The sequence below is a fragment of the Tiliqua scincoides genome, chromosome 11 (assembly GCF_035046505.1).
Source record: "Tiliqua scincoides isolate rTilSci1 chromosome 11, rTilSci1.hap2, whole genome shotgun sequence".
Lineage (NCBI taxonomy): Eukaryota > Metazoa > Chordata > Lepidosauria > Squamata > Scincidae > Tiliqua > Tiliqua scincoides.
This window is the reverse complement of record NC_089831.1, coordinates 13,450,953-13,469,927: the sequence shown is the minus strand read 5'-3', so window position 1 is coordinate 13,469,927 and position 18,975 is coordinate 13,450,953. Positions and strand designations below refer to the sequence as shown.

Genomic DNA, 18,975 nt, shown 5'->3' with positions numbered 1-18,975 from the left:
TCACAAGTGGTGGTGTCCAGAATAAAGGTAGGAGGGGCAACAGGGAACATCCTGCAGCATCCCTGTAAGTGTGCCACAACACCCTAGTTGTCATGACACACACTTTGGGCACTCCTGCCTTCTGCCTCAGTTTCCAAAAGCTCATGTACAGATTTCTCCCCCACCTCTTCTTTTCAGGGCATCCCGAAAAGGTCTGCAGAGAATAGTGGAATGGGTGACCCAGGGTTTACACACAATGGCACAGGAAGTAAACATAAACTTTTTAATAGTCTGTTAAAAGAAAACAGGAACTTCTCCATGTTTCCATGGGCTGCTGTGCTCCCCCCCCCCCCACAAATAGTAGGTTGTTTAACCCTTGATACACATAACCTGATCTACCACATCGGTTTTGCAAACCACCAAACCTTGGGCTCATGACCCACTGGTGGACCACAGATTCACAGTTTGGGAACAGCTGATCTATACTGTTAATCCAGTCAAGTCTACACCTTGAAACCCCAGTTCTCCTGAAACTGTAATCTGATTTGAAGCAAGGGGGACTTGGTGATCTGACTCTTGGCCTGTGACTGTATCGGCCTTCAGGAAACTTCTGCATGGATGTGAGCTAGCTGACTAAAGCAAGGACCAAACACTCTTGCAGCCCCTTTCTGCAGGGAGGAGAGCTCACAATTGCTTCTTTGTGCAGCTTCCTCCTTGACTCAGTAGGTGAGCCAGGGAGGTCCTGAGGTAAAGAACTCCAAACAGTTATAGCTGCCAGAGATTAAAGATTCTGTTCACTTCTAAATGCCTTCTCAGCTCTTCATAGGAAGTGGAGATATTCAGGAAGTCCCTGAAGCTGAGCTCTCCACATGGCTACGGCTGCCTTACCATAACCTCGAGACTTCTCACACCTCAACACATCGCCTCCACTCCATTTGAAGAGGGGAGGATAGACAGGAAGCCTCAGATGCTGCCCACTGAAGCTCTATTGCCTCTACATGTTGTCTCCACTGCTCTTAAAATGGGGAGATGGACAGGACCTCTCAGCTACTGCTATCAGTCTCACAGCCATCAACTCAATCTCATCACTGCTGGGGTAGCTACACATGGAGACAAAATGGTGCTACTGTCATCTGCTCAATGGTCAGTAGCAAAGCTGCCTGGCTTGCCATCCATAAGAGTGTGAGCGACGAGCTAACTCTCCCTGACAGGAGCTACGTCAATCCTGGCACCTGCGGCTAGCCACAGCCAAGGTAAAAGGAAGAAAAGGCTTTAAATTTGGAGCTCTCCAAAGGAGCTAAAAGATGATCCTGTTACCTAGCCATGAGACAAAGTCAAATCTGGGGAAGAATGGAGAATCCCTACCCCCACTAAAACTTGGATCAACTCACCCTACCTTCCAGGAGGGAGAAGCTTCCCAAGATGCCAGAGATTGAGCCACCTTGGAACCACTGGGGAATGTAAGTTTTTGCATAAGAACTAGATGATGCTGATCCTTTCCATGATCAGCTGGAGCAGAATCCCCCCCTATCCCTTCCAGCCCTTGTTCGTTAAACCTGACTTCTTTGTGTATCCATCCATCCATCCATCCATCCATGGTGCCCATCTCTAAAATTGCTAAGAAATGTCATAGAACAGCTCCTCTGACTGAAATAGTCTTTAGACAGGCAAACAAAAGACTACTGCTACTTAACTGTGGCAACGGCATGTTAACTAACAATTGTAAGTAATTTATTGTTATTCATTTTCCCACTGAACTGCTAGCAGCTAAGCATTCAGACCATATGCTTACAAGTGTTGGGCATCATATTTAAAAGAGGACATTGACACGCTGGAATGGACTCTGAGAAAGGCCTCAAAGATGGTGAGGGATCTGGAAACCAAAGCTTACAAGGAACAGTTAAAAGAGCTTGGAATGTTTAGCTTGGAGAAGAAAAAACTTGGTGACAGTCATCATCAAGTATCTGAAGGGCTGTTGGGCAGAAGAATGAGATGACTTACTCTCTGCAAGCTCCTGCTTGGAGGGCTAGGACCAATGGTTAAAACTACAGGAGAGGAGGTTTAGGATACACATGAGGAAGAATTTTCTTGCTGTAAGAACCATCCAACACTGGAACAGTCCACCTCATGCAGTTGTGGGTTCCCCCTCATTGGAGGTTTTCAAGCAGAGGCTAGATGGTCACCTGTCAGGGATGCTGTAGCAGTTGCCTGCCTTGACATCCAAAAGCCCTTCCAACTCTAACATTCTATGATTCTATATAGTCAGTAGCACTCCACTGACAGAGATGCTTGTTCACTAAAAACTTCGAATTCATTTGAAACAACTGTCTGGCGCCCCTCTGGGCCCATCAGCGTGAACGCGCACTTGGGCTGTGCCACTTCAGACTGCAAATGATGGCTCATATCACTGAATGCTTCTCCATATGAAACAAATCTCGCCCAACAGAAAAATCAGATGTCTGGAAGGAGAATTTGAGCTCAACACCTTGAGAATTAGACTTTAGTCTTGTATTTGAACCTACCTGGACATTGAAGCATTCATAGCCAAGGCAGGGTATGGATGTCTGAAGCCACCTGGAGGAATGGAATACACAGGCTGTCCTTGCCTAAAATGTACAAGAAAAGCAAAATAAGTATTCCTGTGCAATTGCTGGTCACAGCTCCATGTGAACTTGGGTCACAAATATTCCTTAGCCTGAATTATAGTACTTACAGTATCAATATGACTGCCTCTGGATATGAATATAAATCCAGAAAACTGCTGGTGTGTTCAAGTTAACTATACTCAGGCCTCTCCATACTTTACTCATCCATGTGAACATTGCACAAGTGTTGGACACTACTAAGCACAGTGTTTGTCCTACTGAAAATCACAAATTTGAAATAAAATAAAAACAAAAAATTGGCAAAAATATTGTGAGCAGTACTTGGGCTTGGCAAACAAAGGTGTGTTAAGAATGCTTTTCAGTAACAAACAATATATAGTTTACCATACAATGGAGAATCTGTGTGTGTGTGTGTGTGTGTGTGTGTGTGTGTGTGGGGAGGGGAGTGTTTCCATACAATATGATGGTATTTCTCAGACTTTAGTTGTGGGATTGGATGTGTACGGGGGGGGGGCACCAGAGTTTTCCACTCTGCTGATTTTGGCAATCAGGTGGGCTTCATAGTTCAATGAGCTGACTCAAAACCAAGTCCTTTGCTTACCATTCAAAGGAGATCATCATAAGAAGGGAGACCAAAGGAGACCAATAAGAAGGGAACAAATTTGCTAGTGCAAGTCGAAGGAGAGAAATGGAACAGGGAGGCTGCTGCTGGAGAGGAAAAAATCTCATGCAGGTCTTCAGCACCAGACCCACCCCCCTCCTGCAGCCTCCCTGCCCCTGCCCTACTTACTCTAGCTGATGTAGCCAACTCCTGAGACAGTGCTCCTAAAAACTGATGCTGCCAGAATGCTTTGCAATCCATCAGCAACCGCTTTTCGACAACCGAAGTGCTTTCTACTGTCGCAAATGGCTCGGTGTGCCGGTGGAACCGTCAACAGGATTGGATACAACAAATAAACACATATGAATGAATTATGGAAGACTTTTCAAGTGGGTGCTCCTCTTTTTAGCAGGGGAGATTAACTGGCCCACTTCATCCCAGCAGTTTTTTTTTTCTAGTGGCTGTCTGCTGGTGCTCTTTCGCAACTTTTTAGACTGTGAGCCCTTTGGGACAGGAAGCCATTCGATTTTTCTCTGTAAACTGCTTTGTGAACTTTTTTTGTTGAAAAGTGGTATATAAATACTGTTAATAATAATAACAAGAACAATATATAAAAAGATCTCCATACTCTCAAAAAGGAACAGGAGAGGGAAGAGCAAGGGTAATATTAGAGGGGTGAGCCTTACTGTGGTACGAGCCATCCCAAGGGATGAGGAATTTGTCCAATGGCACCAGGGGACAATGGGTAATAAGGAGACAACTCTGAAGGGTGAGGTGGTCGTGGGATTCCTAGCGACAGAGAAAAGCCCACAGAAGTTAACAGTCCTAGTGCATCCCTAACCCAATGTTCAATTGTTACTAAACTCTCCTGGGCTCTTGTTTTCCTTGGCCCTGAACCACTTGCTTCTCCCCACCTGACTCAGGTGGGGAGGTCCTTTTTTCTCCCCAAGGACCCTGCTTCTTCACTCCATTGCTCCGAGCTTCTTCTCCTTTCCTTCCTACCTGTCCCCTTTGTCATATGTTGCTTCCTCTGGTCTCTTTCCCTTTTATCTCTCACCCCAAGCTTCTCCATCCTTGATTTGTGCTACCACCTTTCCACCCTTTTGCTCCTTCTCAGTCTTGTTCAGCCAACCCAGCTCCATCTTTCCCCTTTTCAGCCAGCTTGCCTCTAAAGCAGCGATTTTCAACCTTTTTCATCTCACAGCATACTGACCAGGCACTAAAATTGTCAAGGCACACCATCAGGTCTTTGAAAATTGACAAGGCAACACCATGCTGCTGGTGGGGGCTCACATCCCCCATTCACCCTACTAATAAATAACCTTCCCCCAAATTCCTGTGGCAGATCTGTGGACCATCCACGGCACACCAACGTGCCATAGCACGGTGGTTGAAAATGGCTGCTCTAAAGGCTCCACCCTCTCCCCATCAGCTGCTCTGACCAGCCCTACGTGATCTCTGTAGGTTCCAAGGCACCCAGCAATGACATCATCACTGGTCATGCCTAATTTGCCCAAATGGCTGGAGACGCGGCACGCAATCCCACAGAGTAGGGTACGGCACCACACCGTTCCTGTGGATGCCTATGCATTTCTTTCACAATTGTTTTCCCCTCAATATGTGTATCTCACTAGTTATAGCTTTCTAGCAATGCCTCAAAAGTTCACCTGTCTTTGGGTCAATTTCTGGAGAGAGATGGGAGGGTGGCGGGCCTGGTGAGAAGTGGTCGTTACTGTAGGTGATGAGTGGCGTAAGCGGATGCATATGATGCGCATGTTGTACAACAGGAACTTTGTTTGACTACAAGTAAAAAAGCAAAGGGTTTATTTGCATTTTAAAATTTTCTACTCTGAAAAAGAAAGAGCAATGGTCAGCACAGAATAAATCACTCCTTTCCTTAGGGAGTTGCTCATATCTGACTTCCTGCAATTGTACATAAAGAATTCCTTCAGGCAGAGCATTCACTGTCAGCATGGGCAAGAGTGGATGGGCAATTACTGCATTGCATTATACAGTGGAAATGTATATATACTGTATAGATGAAATATTCACATTTTAATAGCAAAACATAATTTAAAAGCTGTAAATAAAACCTGTATTGAAAACATGAAAATAATCTCTCAAAAAGCAAAATCATCCCATTATAGCAACACCTCTTTACCTAAAGACAACAGTTCAGTAAACTCTAGATGAGAAAATTGGGTAGTAGGTTCTTTCGGGGGGGGGGGGGAGAATGATGCAAATTCTTTAATAATAGTACATACCCTGTGGCCACACAAGCTACTTGGTAAGGTTGACACATAGGTTCCTTTGAATTCTGAAGCCCTCTTCAGACGTTAATTATGGAGCACTTCCATGGTTAAAGAAAGTTGAAGGGCATGTCAACAACCCGACCCCCTCACCAAAACACATTCTGTAGCTCTGCCCCATTCTTTCCAGGGAGAGTGTTTACATAGACCAATGCTGTCCCTTGGGAAGAATAGGGGGGTAGAGCGACAGAGTACAGAAGCAGGATTTGTTGATGTGCTCCTTAATCTTCTTTGACTATGGATGCTCTCCATGGTTCCATAACATTTTAAGCGGGCTTGATTTCCAAAATTAGTAAAAAAAAAAACTTTAAATCCTCATAAATGCAATGGTTATCATATGATAATCAAAAAAAGCTAGGGAACCAGAAAGACAGACAGCCAAGTAAGAAGTTCACATTCATTACACATTACACAAATCACAGATGATTTTTTGAGGGTTGACCAAATTTTCTCACATCCAAATGCATCCACTTCAGAAGAATTTAAAAAAATTTCAAAGGACAATCAGATAAAACCTGGTATCTGTGATTAATATGTACATCACTTATATACTATTAAATAGCTCTGGTTCCTTTCTCTTCTTTGCCTGTTCATTCCTATTCTCTACTTCCCATTTAATTAGCTACTACACGACATCTGCAAAAGAGATCTGAAGGCCTTAGGAGTGGACCTCAACAGGTGGGAAACCCTGGCCTCTGAGCGGCCCGCTTGGAGGCAGGCTGTGCAGTATGGCCTTTCCCAGTTTGAAGAGACACTTGGCCAACAGACTGAGGCAAAGAGGCAAAGAAGGAAGGCCCACAACCAGGGAGACAGGCCAGGGACACACTACACTTGCTCCCAGTGTGGAAGGGATTGTCACTCCCGAATCGGCCTTTTCAGCCACACTAGACGCTGTGCCAGAACCACCATCCAGAGCGCAATACCATAGTCTTTCGAGACTGAATGTTGCCAACACACAGATAGATTACTCCTGATCCGGACATCCAAAATCCAAACATTTTTTGTCCAAGGTTTTAAAAAAAAACAACACAACTTTCTGAAGTGTGAACATTAAAAAAGGTCATGTGCTCATTCCCAAATACAGCGCAGATACAGGCTGTAAGTTCTATTCTTCTCTCTGAGTTGTGTACCTGTAAAGTTGAAAATGTCAAAGAGGCAACACCAATATGGCTAACAGTAAAAAAGCAACACAAAGCATTTCTCTTTATATTTACTTAAATATTCCAAAATCTAGAAAAATTCGAAATCTACACACCTTACTGTCCCAAGCTGTTTGGATAAGAGATACTCAACCTGTAATTCAAAAGAGTATTTGCCCTCTTGTCTGTTAAGTTTGCTCAGGAACTCTTGATGAGGGACAGTGAAAAGCTATTTAGGAGCTCAAGTATATAGTAATATCTACCAGATCACTTCCATCCACCTCTTTGATGACACTCAAAAAATTCAAAAGACTGAGGGGAAAGGATTTATTCCCCCAGCAAGTCTTGGTATTCTATAAGTAATTCTCACTTTAGTAAGGCTTTCCATGTAATTTATCTGAAAACGACATTAAGCGAACTGCCTGTAATCGCCAACACTGGCTCCCTTTTTAAAAAACAACTTACATTGGCTACCTTCCAATCCTTTAGTGAGGTGGCTAATTTTAGGTATGTTGCATGTTATGGACAGGATGGCTCCTTTTTTAAAAATTTTAAAATTTTAGGTATGTTATGGACAGGATGGCTCCCTTTTTAAAAATCAACTTACACTGGCTACCTTCCAATTCTTTAGTGAGGCGGCTAATTTTAGGTATGTTGCATGTTATGGACAGGATATCGGCAACTTCATGTTTGAGTTCTTTTAAAATACTCAGGTGTATCTCATTTAGTCCCTTCTTGTTTCACTTGTCAATTAATCCTACAGCTTCATTTTGTCATTTCTCTTTTGCTCACTTCTTATGTCCCCTCCCCTCAAAAAGCAATGAACAAGGCGTGGATACAACATCTTCAAAATATAAATATTTCAGCCTCTCAGAATCTCCCTCTCTCCTTCCAGCAGTCACCCTTTTTGTTGCTTACCTCCTTCCTAGCTGGTTTCCTGCCATTAAGAGTATTTCAAGGACTTTTACCATCTGTCTTCATGCTTTTAGTAATAGACTCCTCTTTTAATTTCCATGCCAAATTACACTTGTTTTGTCAGTTTGTGCTCCTTTTTGCTCTCCTCACATTGGGAAGACTTGCACTTATAAAAGAGGAAGCCTCCTTGCCTTTTATAGGCAAGGGATTTTGAGGGAGCCGGACTTCCCTCAAATGAGGAGGCTGGTTAGAAGGAGGTTGAAAGGGAGGGTAAAAAGAGTCCAATCTCTCCAGAGTGCATGGAGGCTGCTTAAAACAACAGTAATAGAGGCCCAGCAGAGGTGTATACCGCAAAGAAAGAAGGGTTCCACTAAATCCAGGAGGGTGCCCGCATGGCTAACCAGCCAAGTTAGAGAGGCTGTGAAGGGCAAGGAAGCTTCCTTCCGTAAATGGAAGTCTTGCCCTAATGAGGAGAATAAAAAGGAACATAAACTGTGGCAAAAGAAATGTAAGAAGGTGATACTGGAGGCCAAGCGAGACTATGAGGAACGCATGGCCAGCAACATTAAGGGGAATAATAAAAGCTTCTTCAAATATGTTAGAAGCAGGAAACCCGCCAGAGAAGCGGTTGGCCCTCTGGATGGTGAGGGAGGGAAAGGGGAGATAAAAGGAGACTTAGAGATGGCAGAGAAATTAAATGAGTTCTTTGCATCTGTCTTCACGGCAGAAGACCTCGGGCAGATACCACTGCCTGAACGGCCCCTCCTGACCGAGGAGTTAAGTCAGATAGAGGTTAAAAGAGAAGATGTTTCAGACCTCATTGATAAATTAAAGATCAATAAGTCACCGGGCCCTGATGGCAAGGAATTGAAGAATGAAGTTGCAGATCTCTTGACTAAGGTATGCAACTTGTCCCTCAAAACGGCCATGGTGCCAGAAGATTGAAGGATAGCAAATGTCACGCCTATTTTTAAAAAGGGAAAGAGGGGGGACCCGGGAAACTATAGGCCGGTCAGCCTAACATCCATACCGGGTAAGATGGTGGAATGCCTCATCAAAGATAGGATCTCAAAACACATAGACGAACAGGCCTTGCTGAGGGAGAGTCAGCATGGCTTCTGTAAGGGTAAGTCTTGCCTCACAAACCTTATAGAATTCTTTGAAAAGGTCAACAGGCATGTGGATGCGGGAGAACCCGTGGACATTATATATCTGGACTTTCAGAAGGCGTTTGACACGGTCCCTCACCAAAGGCTACTGAAAAAACTCCACAGTCAGGGAATTAGAGGACAGGTCCTCTCCTGGATTGAGAACTGGTTGGAGGCCAGGAAGCAGAGAGTGGGTGTCAATGGGCAATTTTCACACTGGAGAAAGGTGAAAAGCGGTGTGCCCCAAGGATCTGTCCTGGGACCGGTGCTTTTCAACCTCTTCATAAATGACCTGGAGACAGGGTTGAGCAGTGAAGTGGCTAAGTTTGCAGACGACACCAAACTTTTCCGAGTGGTGAAGACCAGAAGTGATTGTGAGGAGCTCCAGAAGGATCTCTCCAGACTGGCAGAATGGGCAGCAAAATGGCAGATGCGCTTCAATGTCAGTAAGTGTAAAGTCATGCACATTGGGGCAAAAAATCAAAACTTTAGATATAGGCTGATGGGTTCTGAGCTGTCTGTGACAGATCAGGAGAGAGATCTTGGGGTGGTGGTGGACAGGTCGATGAAAGTGTCGACCCAATGTGCGGCGGCAGTGAAGAAGGCCAATTCTATGCTTGGGATCATTAGGAAAGGTATTGAGAACAAAACCGCTAGTATTATAATGCCGTTGTACAAATCTATGGTAAGGCCACACCTGGAGTATTGTGTCCAGTTCTGGTCGCCGCATCTCAAAAAAGACATAGTGGAAATGGAAAAGGTGCAAAAGAGAGTGACTAAGATGATTATGGGGCTGGGGCACCTTCCTTATGAGGAAAGGCTACGGCGTTTGGGCCTCTTCAGCCTAGAAAAGAGACGCCTGAGGGGGGACATGATTGAGACATACAAAATTATGCAGGGGATGGACAGAGTGGATAGGGAGATGCTCTTTACACTCTCACATAATACCAGAACCAGGGGACATCCACTAAAATTGAGTGTTGGGCGGGTTAGGACAGACAAAAGAAAATATTTCTTTACTCAGCGTGTGGTCGGTCTGTGGAACTCCTTGCCACAGGATGTGGTGATGGCGTCTAGCATAGACGCTTTTAAAAGGGGATTGGACAAGTTTCTGGAGGCAAAATCCATTATGGGGTACAGGCCATGATGTGTATGCGCAACCTCCTGATTTTAGAAATGGGTTATGTCAGAATGCCAGATGCAAGGGAGGGCACCAGGATGAGATCTCTTGTTACCTGGTGTGCTCCCTGGGGCATTTGGTGGGCCGCTGTGAGATACAGGAAGCTGGACTAGATGGGCCTATGGCCTGATCCAGTGGGGCTGTTCTTATGTTCTTATAACTTCCTTGTCTCTGCTCACTAACCCCACTAGCATCCTCTTGGACTTGTTCGCAACTTTCCCAAGCAGTCCCAACCTGCTCTAAAGAACTCCCTCTCATTCTGTACAACCTAGGAACTAGATCCAAACTGAGAACCTGAAACCACCTCACAAGAGAAGGATGTCAAACAAGATATACAGAACTGCAAAGAATCATAACTTTAATCTTGGCACTTTGAATAGAATGAAACTATTTTAGAATAAGAGGACAGAAGATGGCAAACATTCTAATTACTAGCTTACTGTAAAACTTCCTTAGGTGGCCTTTTTCTGCAGACAGAACATGCCTAACTACATAAAAATATTGGCGTCACAAAATTGCCCATTATTTTTTCTTTGAAGTAACACGTCATTAGTATATCCTATATGTTAGGTGTGCGTGGATACCAAAATTGTTCAAGAGACACACTTGGTTCGAGGCTGAAAAAATACTATACACTTGAGGCAAGCGGAAAGATAGTCATAAAGTGAGGCAGCAAGTTATAACACAGTTGGGAACGTGAGACAGCAAGCTCCCAAATAGGATTCAATAAGAAGGATTCAATGAGAAGAAATTTCAGAGATGAATAGAGCCCAAAATTGGCCTGAAGTCTTCATGTGGTCAAAGTAGTGCTGCTCTGAAGACAACTCAATATGCCCATTTAACACAGTGCAGAAAATGAATGCATCCAATTTCAACCCAAATTAAGAAACCTACACACTTGCTTCACTAGTTGCTCATAGTAGTTTTCTGGGATAATGCAAATCTCAGCATGAATTTGTGCAATTTCAGTTTTTCAGTACAATGAGGTAGACAACAAGATTTTCTCTATAAGATCAAATTCGCCTAACAGGATTATCTAGGACAGTGGTTCTCACACATTTAGCACTGGGACCCACTTTTTAGAATGAGTATCTGTAAGGACCTACTGGAAGTGGTGTCATGAGGAAGTGACATCATCAAGCAGGAAAATTTTTAACAATCCTAGGCTGCAATTCTACCCATGCTTACCCAGGAATAAGTCCCATTTATCATTGTTAAAAGCATACACAGAGCAGCCTGTTAAAAGTACAGGTCTGTAACATTTTCCCAAATGCAGTCACATACCAAGGTAGCATCAAGTCAAATATATTAAAAATAAAATATTGAAATGAATGGGGACCCACCAGAAATTGGCTTGCGACCCACCTAATGGGTCCCGACCCACAGTTTGAGAAACACTGATCTAGGAAGTCAGCGGACAAGCAAACCCTGTGCTGACATAGCAGTGGAAAAGCCTCTGTAAAAAGGTTGCCCCCCATGTCGTAGGTGTGGTTTTCTTTGCAATGTCCCAATGGGAACAAAGTCAAGAGATTTTGTTTCACATTCAGCAGCAATTAAAGGAGCAGACTATGGAATGAAAGTGAACTAGCAGCCCACAAACCCACACAATGCAGTTTTGGCCAGTGGTAAAGCAGTTCTTAATCTCTTCTGCACTCATTCTTCTGCTGATGGGCACAATGAGATCAAATCAGGGATGGATAAAAGTAGCACTGTGTCCGAGGGCAATGCAACCATAAGGAAATTTAAGATTCCACCATAGCTTTCCAGAGGAAAATTTTTGCCAGTCCAAATGATGTTCTCTTTCTTTCCGTAACATAGTGACCGAGGGCCCAATTCTATCCAACTTTCCAGCTCCGGTGTAGCCACAATGCAGTCCGTGGTAAGGGAACACATGTTCGCGTACCTTAAGGTCTCCATGACTGCCCCTCCACCATAGGATGCAGCACACACCCCCAAATAGCACAACTGCACCAGCACTGGAAAATTTGATAGGATTCGGCCCTGAGTTGCATATCAACTTCCTGGGTTTAAGCCTTACCTATGCTATAAGGCAAACCACACAACCTCAACTCTCCAGCTGCAATATGGGTATAATACTATTTACTCACCTTATAGGGCTCTTGTAAAGACTGAATCAAAATAATACAAAAGAAGCATTTTGCACACCAAAAAAACTGGTTTACCAACATGCAATTATTAATAAATGATTAATAATGTTTACCATTTCTAGCACTTTTAAGTGTTAAAACACTTATCTACTGGTTATCCTTCCAATAAAGCTGTGAGGGAAGCATGAATTACTAACCCCTATACAAAAAACTTGGTGAGTGCAATTAAAGACATTTGTGTGGAAGAACACCCACCCAAGTTTTCAGATGACTGTAATCTAAACAGTTAATACAAAACTAAGTCAAAGTCACTTACTAAGTGTGCGGGAGAGGGAGACCTTGCATCCTTCAATGTAGCTCCAGCTGGCACATCAAGTAGGGGCCACTTGACCTGCAGGTACTAAAGGATAAAGATAATAAAATCATGAAAAAAACATGGTCTAGAAACAAAGCGGACAACAGTTTTCATGTGTGCTTTATGGCTCAAACAAGTAGAAAATATAATCTTTAACCTGGTCCAAGAGCAAGATAACTTGAAATCCAGATTCTATTCCTCACATTTAAGGCACCTTGTTACGATGCACCTCTGATCCATCTTTTTGGTTACCAAGAAAAGCACATCAACCAGTAACAAACTGCTTCCTTGTGGCTGACTCCCACACACTACTTTGCTAACATGCAGAAGCTCCATTTATGTGGACATTTAGATATGAGCACTGTCTCCTCTGTCCAATCCAGAACACTGGAGTGGTAAGGAATATGCTTCTGAAAGCCCCACATACTCTACTAAGGTCCTGCAGGAGTCAACCATGTCAAAGCAATAACATTACTAAGCTCTCATTTTGTAGTGTTAATTATAAAGGATACTGAATTATATTATCTTTCAAATCTTATCTCAACATTCTCCTTACGTTCAAACGCATATTATTAATCTTATAACACAAAAATAAAAAAAAGCTGAAGTGAGAACGCTCACCTTGTTTTGAATTAATGCAATTTCTTAAAGCTGTAATCTACATGCCAAGGGGTGCCATGGGATTATTACAATGCCACTATATTTAAAAAAAAAAACCTCAGTGTTCTCCTAGCTATCCATGTACTGCCCCATTTTGGTTGCTGCTTGTGGCTCTCCAGAAATTAGAGTCCAATTTTTGCTTAGCTGTTTCAAGTGATGATTGCACGCCAGAGCAGGCTACGTAAGCAGCACCTTTCAGAGTGGATCCTAAACTGGTGGGTTGTGACCACCAGCTAAGGAAGTCCTGTGCTCTGTCCCCATAAGGGGCAGGGGTATGGCAGCAATGTAATCCCCAGGGTTGCAGTACTGATCAGGGATATGTGTGTGTGTGTGTGTGTGTGTGTGTGTGTGTGTGTGTGTTACTTACCTTCCACAGCACTGGCTTCTGGTGGGTGTGAAGAGCCCCCGCAGAGTTCCCTGAGCCTCTATAAGTGTTTCTTGGTTTCTGATCACATTTTTTACACTTACAGAGGCTTGGGGGGCCCTGTAGAGGACTCTGCAAGGCTCCCTGCTCACCCCCCCCCATGGCTGGTGCTGTGAAAGGTAAGCATACACCACCACCACCCCTGCAATCAGACCCTGCAGCAGTGCCGTCCAGGGGATCGCATTGCTGCCATCCCCCTGTCCCCGCAAAGACAAGTGGTTTCCTCCTCCTGAGGAGGACTTTGGGAACCACTGACCTAGCATGTTCTAAGCTAAGGCAGTTAAACAGTGACCTTACTGTGTACATTAGAACTCACATGGAAGTTCAGATGAGTGAATACACCCAAGGAAATAAATCTTATTTTCAGGAAGGTATTTGTTGATCTAAATTTTTTTCAGCACAAACTACAGAATTTAAAACAATATGTCCGTTGGATTGTTTTAAACAGATAGTCTTAACAAGCATGAGACAAAAATAAATTTGGACAACTTTTAAATGCAGTCTTTGTATGGAATTAAATGCTGCCTCAAACTTTCTTTTCCAAGTGTCAACATGACAGAAGTGTATATTGGCTTGCACTGCTGGAGATTACTTGCATCCACAGTATCCAAAATAACAGATACCTTGTATTGTATTTTTAGTGGAGGAATAAAACCATTTCATGCCATGTAACTGAATGCAGTGTGTCCTGTGAAATGCTGAAGATTTGGGAATGTGGACTGGATGAGTTGCAGCTGTGCAATGGAATTTCCCCAACACATAAATCTTCATGATGTAAAACAGCTGGAAGGAAATCCCAGCATGCTCTATCTAGAGGCAGAACAACCAATAATTTAAATGGAAGATTAACCCTTCAACTTAAAACAAACCTTCACATTTCCTCCAACATATATTCCATCTATCTATTTCAGGTGGGAAATGCTGAATAAATGCTGATCTATTCCAACAGGTATTCAGAACATATTCACTCTTGAGGAGCTCTGTATTTTAAAGCTTAGGCTGACAATCACAAATGCATGCAAGAGATTGTAAAAGTGGTTTTGCTTCATTAAATGGGTTGTATTTGCCCCTACCCAGCGGCGTAGCTAATGAACATGTAGCCCAGTGCGGAGCTCAAAATGATGCCCTGGATGTCACAACTGGAAGTGACATCACGCCTGGGCTTTTTAAAAAGTGCAAACTGGGGGAAAACCTGCCTCCTCCCTCCAGCAGCTCACCATCCAATTGATCTGCCACCTTCCCTCAGCCAGTGGCATAGCTAAGGCATCTCTCTGCTATCTGGGATCAAAAAAGATTTTGTAGCCCCCCTACATGACAAAATCAAATTTCATTAAGTAAATAAATAAAAAATGTGCCCCTTATTGTTAGAGACACTGTGCTGGGGTGAAGGGGGACGGTTATTCTCCCCCTGCTAAATATAAGAGGAGTACCACTTGAAAAAGTATCTCTTTACAATTTAGCGGCAGTAGTTGTATTTTGGTACAAGGAAATGAGAGCTGACTAATATTAACACCTTATTGGTTCCATGCTGTACCATAATAACATCTCATTGGGTCTCAGAATAATCAGTATCACAGATCAGTTTTGAGTTAAAGAAATCCACTTTTCATTCCATAAGGCATTGTGTTTTCATTTTCTGGTTAACTGGCCATATCTTTTGATAGAAAACAAATACGCTAATGTGGTTTGTTTCACTGCATTCTACATTATATTACCTTTCTAATGATATACAACATGATGGTATTATTCATACATACCAAGATTTTCACAATTTTGGCCACTATTGCCAAACTCAGCTTGTTGCCCCCCTTAAAGCTTGTTGCCCTGTACAACTGCTACCCCCTGCACCCCCTTAGCTATGCCACTGCCCCTACCTTCCCCATTCAAAGTAAAAGTTGTAAAACAGTTGTTCATCCTCTTGATCACTTTACAGACAGTACTTTAGCTGCAAGTTGTACTTCAGCTGCCAGTGTTTTAGAAACAATATACTGCTTTTCAATAAGAGTAGTTCACAAAGCCGTTTACACAGTAAAATAAATCAATAAATGGTTTCAGAAAATTATGAATATTCAGAGCACTAAACATACCATCAACACTTGAAAACAGTTTCTAGCTAGATATTACAAATGAGAACATTCAGCATGTGTTCTAGAAGTTTTTATCTTCTCCACCAATGAACGAGAAGAGGAAGAACTTCTGAGCTCATCTAACATGTTCAAGATTCTTGAAATATCATCCATCCATTGTGCCGCTGCAAATTTTCCTCCTCACCACAATGGAAAGTGCCACAGTGGAAGGTGGGATACTATGGGAAGAACATGAGGGCCAAATAACCATCTTTGTCAAAGGCACATGCACCATGCTCACTCTTGAAAGTTTCCAGCATGTTGTCATGCAAAGCGTGTTATGGACAAAGGCAGCAACTCTTTAATAAAGCTACATTACCAGTTGACAGCATGAGAAAAACAATAAAATTCCCCAGTCCTGGGCAGACTGCCTAGAAAATTAGTGAAGGCCTGGAGGGTCAAAGTTTAGAATCAACTCATCAAAGAATAAGGGATAAAAGCAAGTCAACTACTCTGGTTGCTACATCAGTATATACACTATAGCTATATGTGCAACACAGACATGTAAGTAAGTCATAGCAAACCTTGAAACTAGAAGCAAATTCCTTTCTAAGGGCAGTTTGTCAAGAGACCAGGTTGACATCAGCATTCTGTGTGCACCCATGGGTGTTATTTTTCTACATGTCACTAATCTCCCCAGAGACATCTTGAGCATGTTCACAACACTGCATTTTTTAATGCTTTTAAATGCAACCCCTAATGCTTTTAATTCAGGAGAATTAACTACTGCTTCAGGAGCAGATCCCAGATGTGTCCTGTTAAATAATGATGCTGAGGCATCTGTTTAAGACCAGGTCTTTTCAGACAAGCCCCAAAGCGTATGCCTATTGAGGCAATCAAAACACACACCTGGATGGCTAGGGCTTAATATTTTAATTTAAAAGGGTCATTTCCTCTATGAGATACATACTTTAGACCAAAAACAGGCACCATAGCCCAGAAAAACCACCATCTCTCTGTCACTGGGGAAACACCCTACTGGGTTCCCCCTACAAACCTTATTTTTCATAAAATTCACCGATTCTTGTTGAATTCCTTAACCTCTGGAGCACCAACCTGGACTGCATTTACACTAATACTTTGCTGAGAGTTTACACTTGGAACTATTACTGGGAAAGTGACTAACCTGAGGGTTCACATTTCAACGGTAGTTTTAAGAATTAAATTCAATTTAGTTACTGCTGCATGTATCCCTCCCTGAGCTTCCTGGAGGGAAGGATGGAATAAACTGAAACAATAAGAAGAATTCACATCGCCAATATTAAACTCACTGCACAACTGACTCCTTTTGGTTGTGGATATGTATTCTTGCAAAGAGGTATAGAAATAAAAGTTCACTGCTGTAGCAGAGATCTTATGTGCTGCCTTCACCCCACCCTTTCCTAATGTCACTTGCTTCGCAGACACTGAGACATAGCTACAAAAAAGGAAAGCAGATTTTTTGTATGGAATGATACACACAACTCTTGTAGGTCTGCTTTCCAGCACTGCCCACTTCCATTTACAAACACTGGAGAGGGTTGACAGAGTTGCAAAAGTGGAACATCTCTGCTTCTCCCTCTATGCATGTGATGTCCTAGGAAGCCTCTACAGCTCTTTACAGTGCAACTGCCACCCCAGAAACTAGAGTTGCCAAGGAGGTAATCCCAATTCCCAGTGACTGGGTTAAATCCGTTCTGTTTTCATGCAAGAAACCCCCCTCTGCTGGTTTATGATGAGGAAGGCATAACCGTTCAGAGGCAAGGCTAATGATCCATCTGGTTTCACTCTGCTGCGGACTGAAACATATATTGGGACAAAGGCAGGAAAAGATCAAGTCGCAATGATGTAACCAGCCTGGAAGCGGAAACTTACTAGAAGGGTGAACAAAGACTTTATGGACTAACCTACAATAGGTAGAGAAGACCAGGTGGCTGAGGGAGGAGAGGAAAACAATCTCTCCTGAGGGAAGCAAGTCAGGGTCTTTATATCTTGAACCAGCACAGGGCATAGAGGTTGAGGAGGCTGTAACAAGAGAAGAGCCCAGCTTCCCAAAGTTGGTAAAATGAGACGTAGTCCTTCCAATAGCAGTCTAGATAGGTTTTTATTTAGTTCATGATGCATTTGTTTCATCTCCTCTTGCCTCAGCCTCAATAAAGTCCTAGAACTTATCAATCAAAACTCTAGGCTGCAGCAGGCACTGCTATGGATTCCCAGGGAGTAAAAGTGAGTTTGGTTGAGTGGAGATTGCTTGTTCTTCAGACAAGTTGGGGTTAAAAGTCTGATACCCATAGGAGGTCACACGGATGTTCACCTGTGTCAGGTTGGGGAGCAAAGAGGCTCACTTGGGCTTAGAATGTCTAAGTAACATGTGCTAATGTACATTTTATGAATGCTGTAAATAAAGGAAATCTCTTTATGCTTCTCCCAATTTAGAGACCTGGTGCACATTCCATTTGCTTAAGCATTTTGTGACATCTCTCACTTGGAAGTGGCTGACATAGGGGAGCTGGAAAAGTCTTGAGAACAAAATGGCTATCTGAGATTTGGGAGGAAATGCCCACAGATTCACTCTCCTTTGCAAATACGGAGTACACCCATGATCAAACACACACGTCAAGTACTTCCTCTCCCCCAATAACATGATGACTTCGACCAACAACATAGGGTAGGGAAAACCCAATGTGGTATGAACATCAGATCATAGGATGTGTATTCCTACATGCTATGGGGTGGACACAGGGATGTCACTGTTTGCCGTAGATCCATAGCATGAACATCTACTTCCAGCCCAAACAGAAGTTGTAACAAATAAATGTTCTTTGTGTGTGCATTTGTTGAGGCCATAAAGAATGACAAAGTGTCCAAGTGTAAAAAATACTGTAGCACTGCTAAACCAAAGTTATAGTAACTACACCAGTTGGTCATATGAGGCATAACATAGGTTGAAATGTCCTGTTTTTGCAACAGAATACAACCTACAAAAAAAAGACATGCATATTAAGCCTTCTAAAGCCTTCTACAGAACAAAGACAGCTCTGTGCTTCCTGAGACTTAGCAAAGATATAGTTAACACCTTCACAGAAACACTGAGCTCCGATGGAAAGTAGGTTTATTTGCTAACCTTTGAAACCAGATACAGGCCACATTCACATCTCTTCTCAGAAGTGAAGCAAACAGTCTAAAATTTAGCACTACTGCCAACTTTTAAATGTGGAAGATTCTGGATTTCCCCTCCCCACAGGTTGAGAAGGAAAAATTGGAATGTGACCAATATACAGAGCACCTTTGGACAAAGGAAACAGGATTTGTGTACATTTGACATGGGACAGGAAGAGAGCTTATCTCATTCTTATTAAACATACAAACAGTCCACTGTGACAGACCAGCCATGCCCACAATGCAGAACTGTTTCCCTTCAGCCTTTTACATTTTAGCAGTAAAAT

General features: G+C 42.9%; 1 protein-coding gene across 1 annotated transcript in view; it reads right to left on the bottom strand.

The window, feature by feature from the left end:
* The window catches only part of TCF7L1 (transcription factor 7 like 1), a 105,180-nt gene that overhangs the window by 13,920 nt on the left and 72,285 nt on the right, over positions 1–18,975 (bottom strand). The window contains exons 5-8 of the mRNA XM_066639683.1: positions 12,302–12,385; positions 4,854–4,986; positions 3,873–3,975; positions 2,502–2,585 (exon numbers count right to left, since the gene is read on the bottom strand). Coding sequence (XP_066495780.1) covers positions 2,502–2,585; positions 3,873–3,975; positions 4,854–4,986; positions 12,302–12,385 — 404 coding nt within the window. The remainder of the gene's footprint in view (positions 1–2,501; positions 2,586–3,872; positions 3,976–4,853; positions 4,987–12,301; positions 12,386–18,975) is intronic.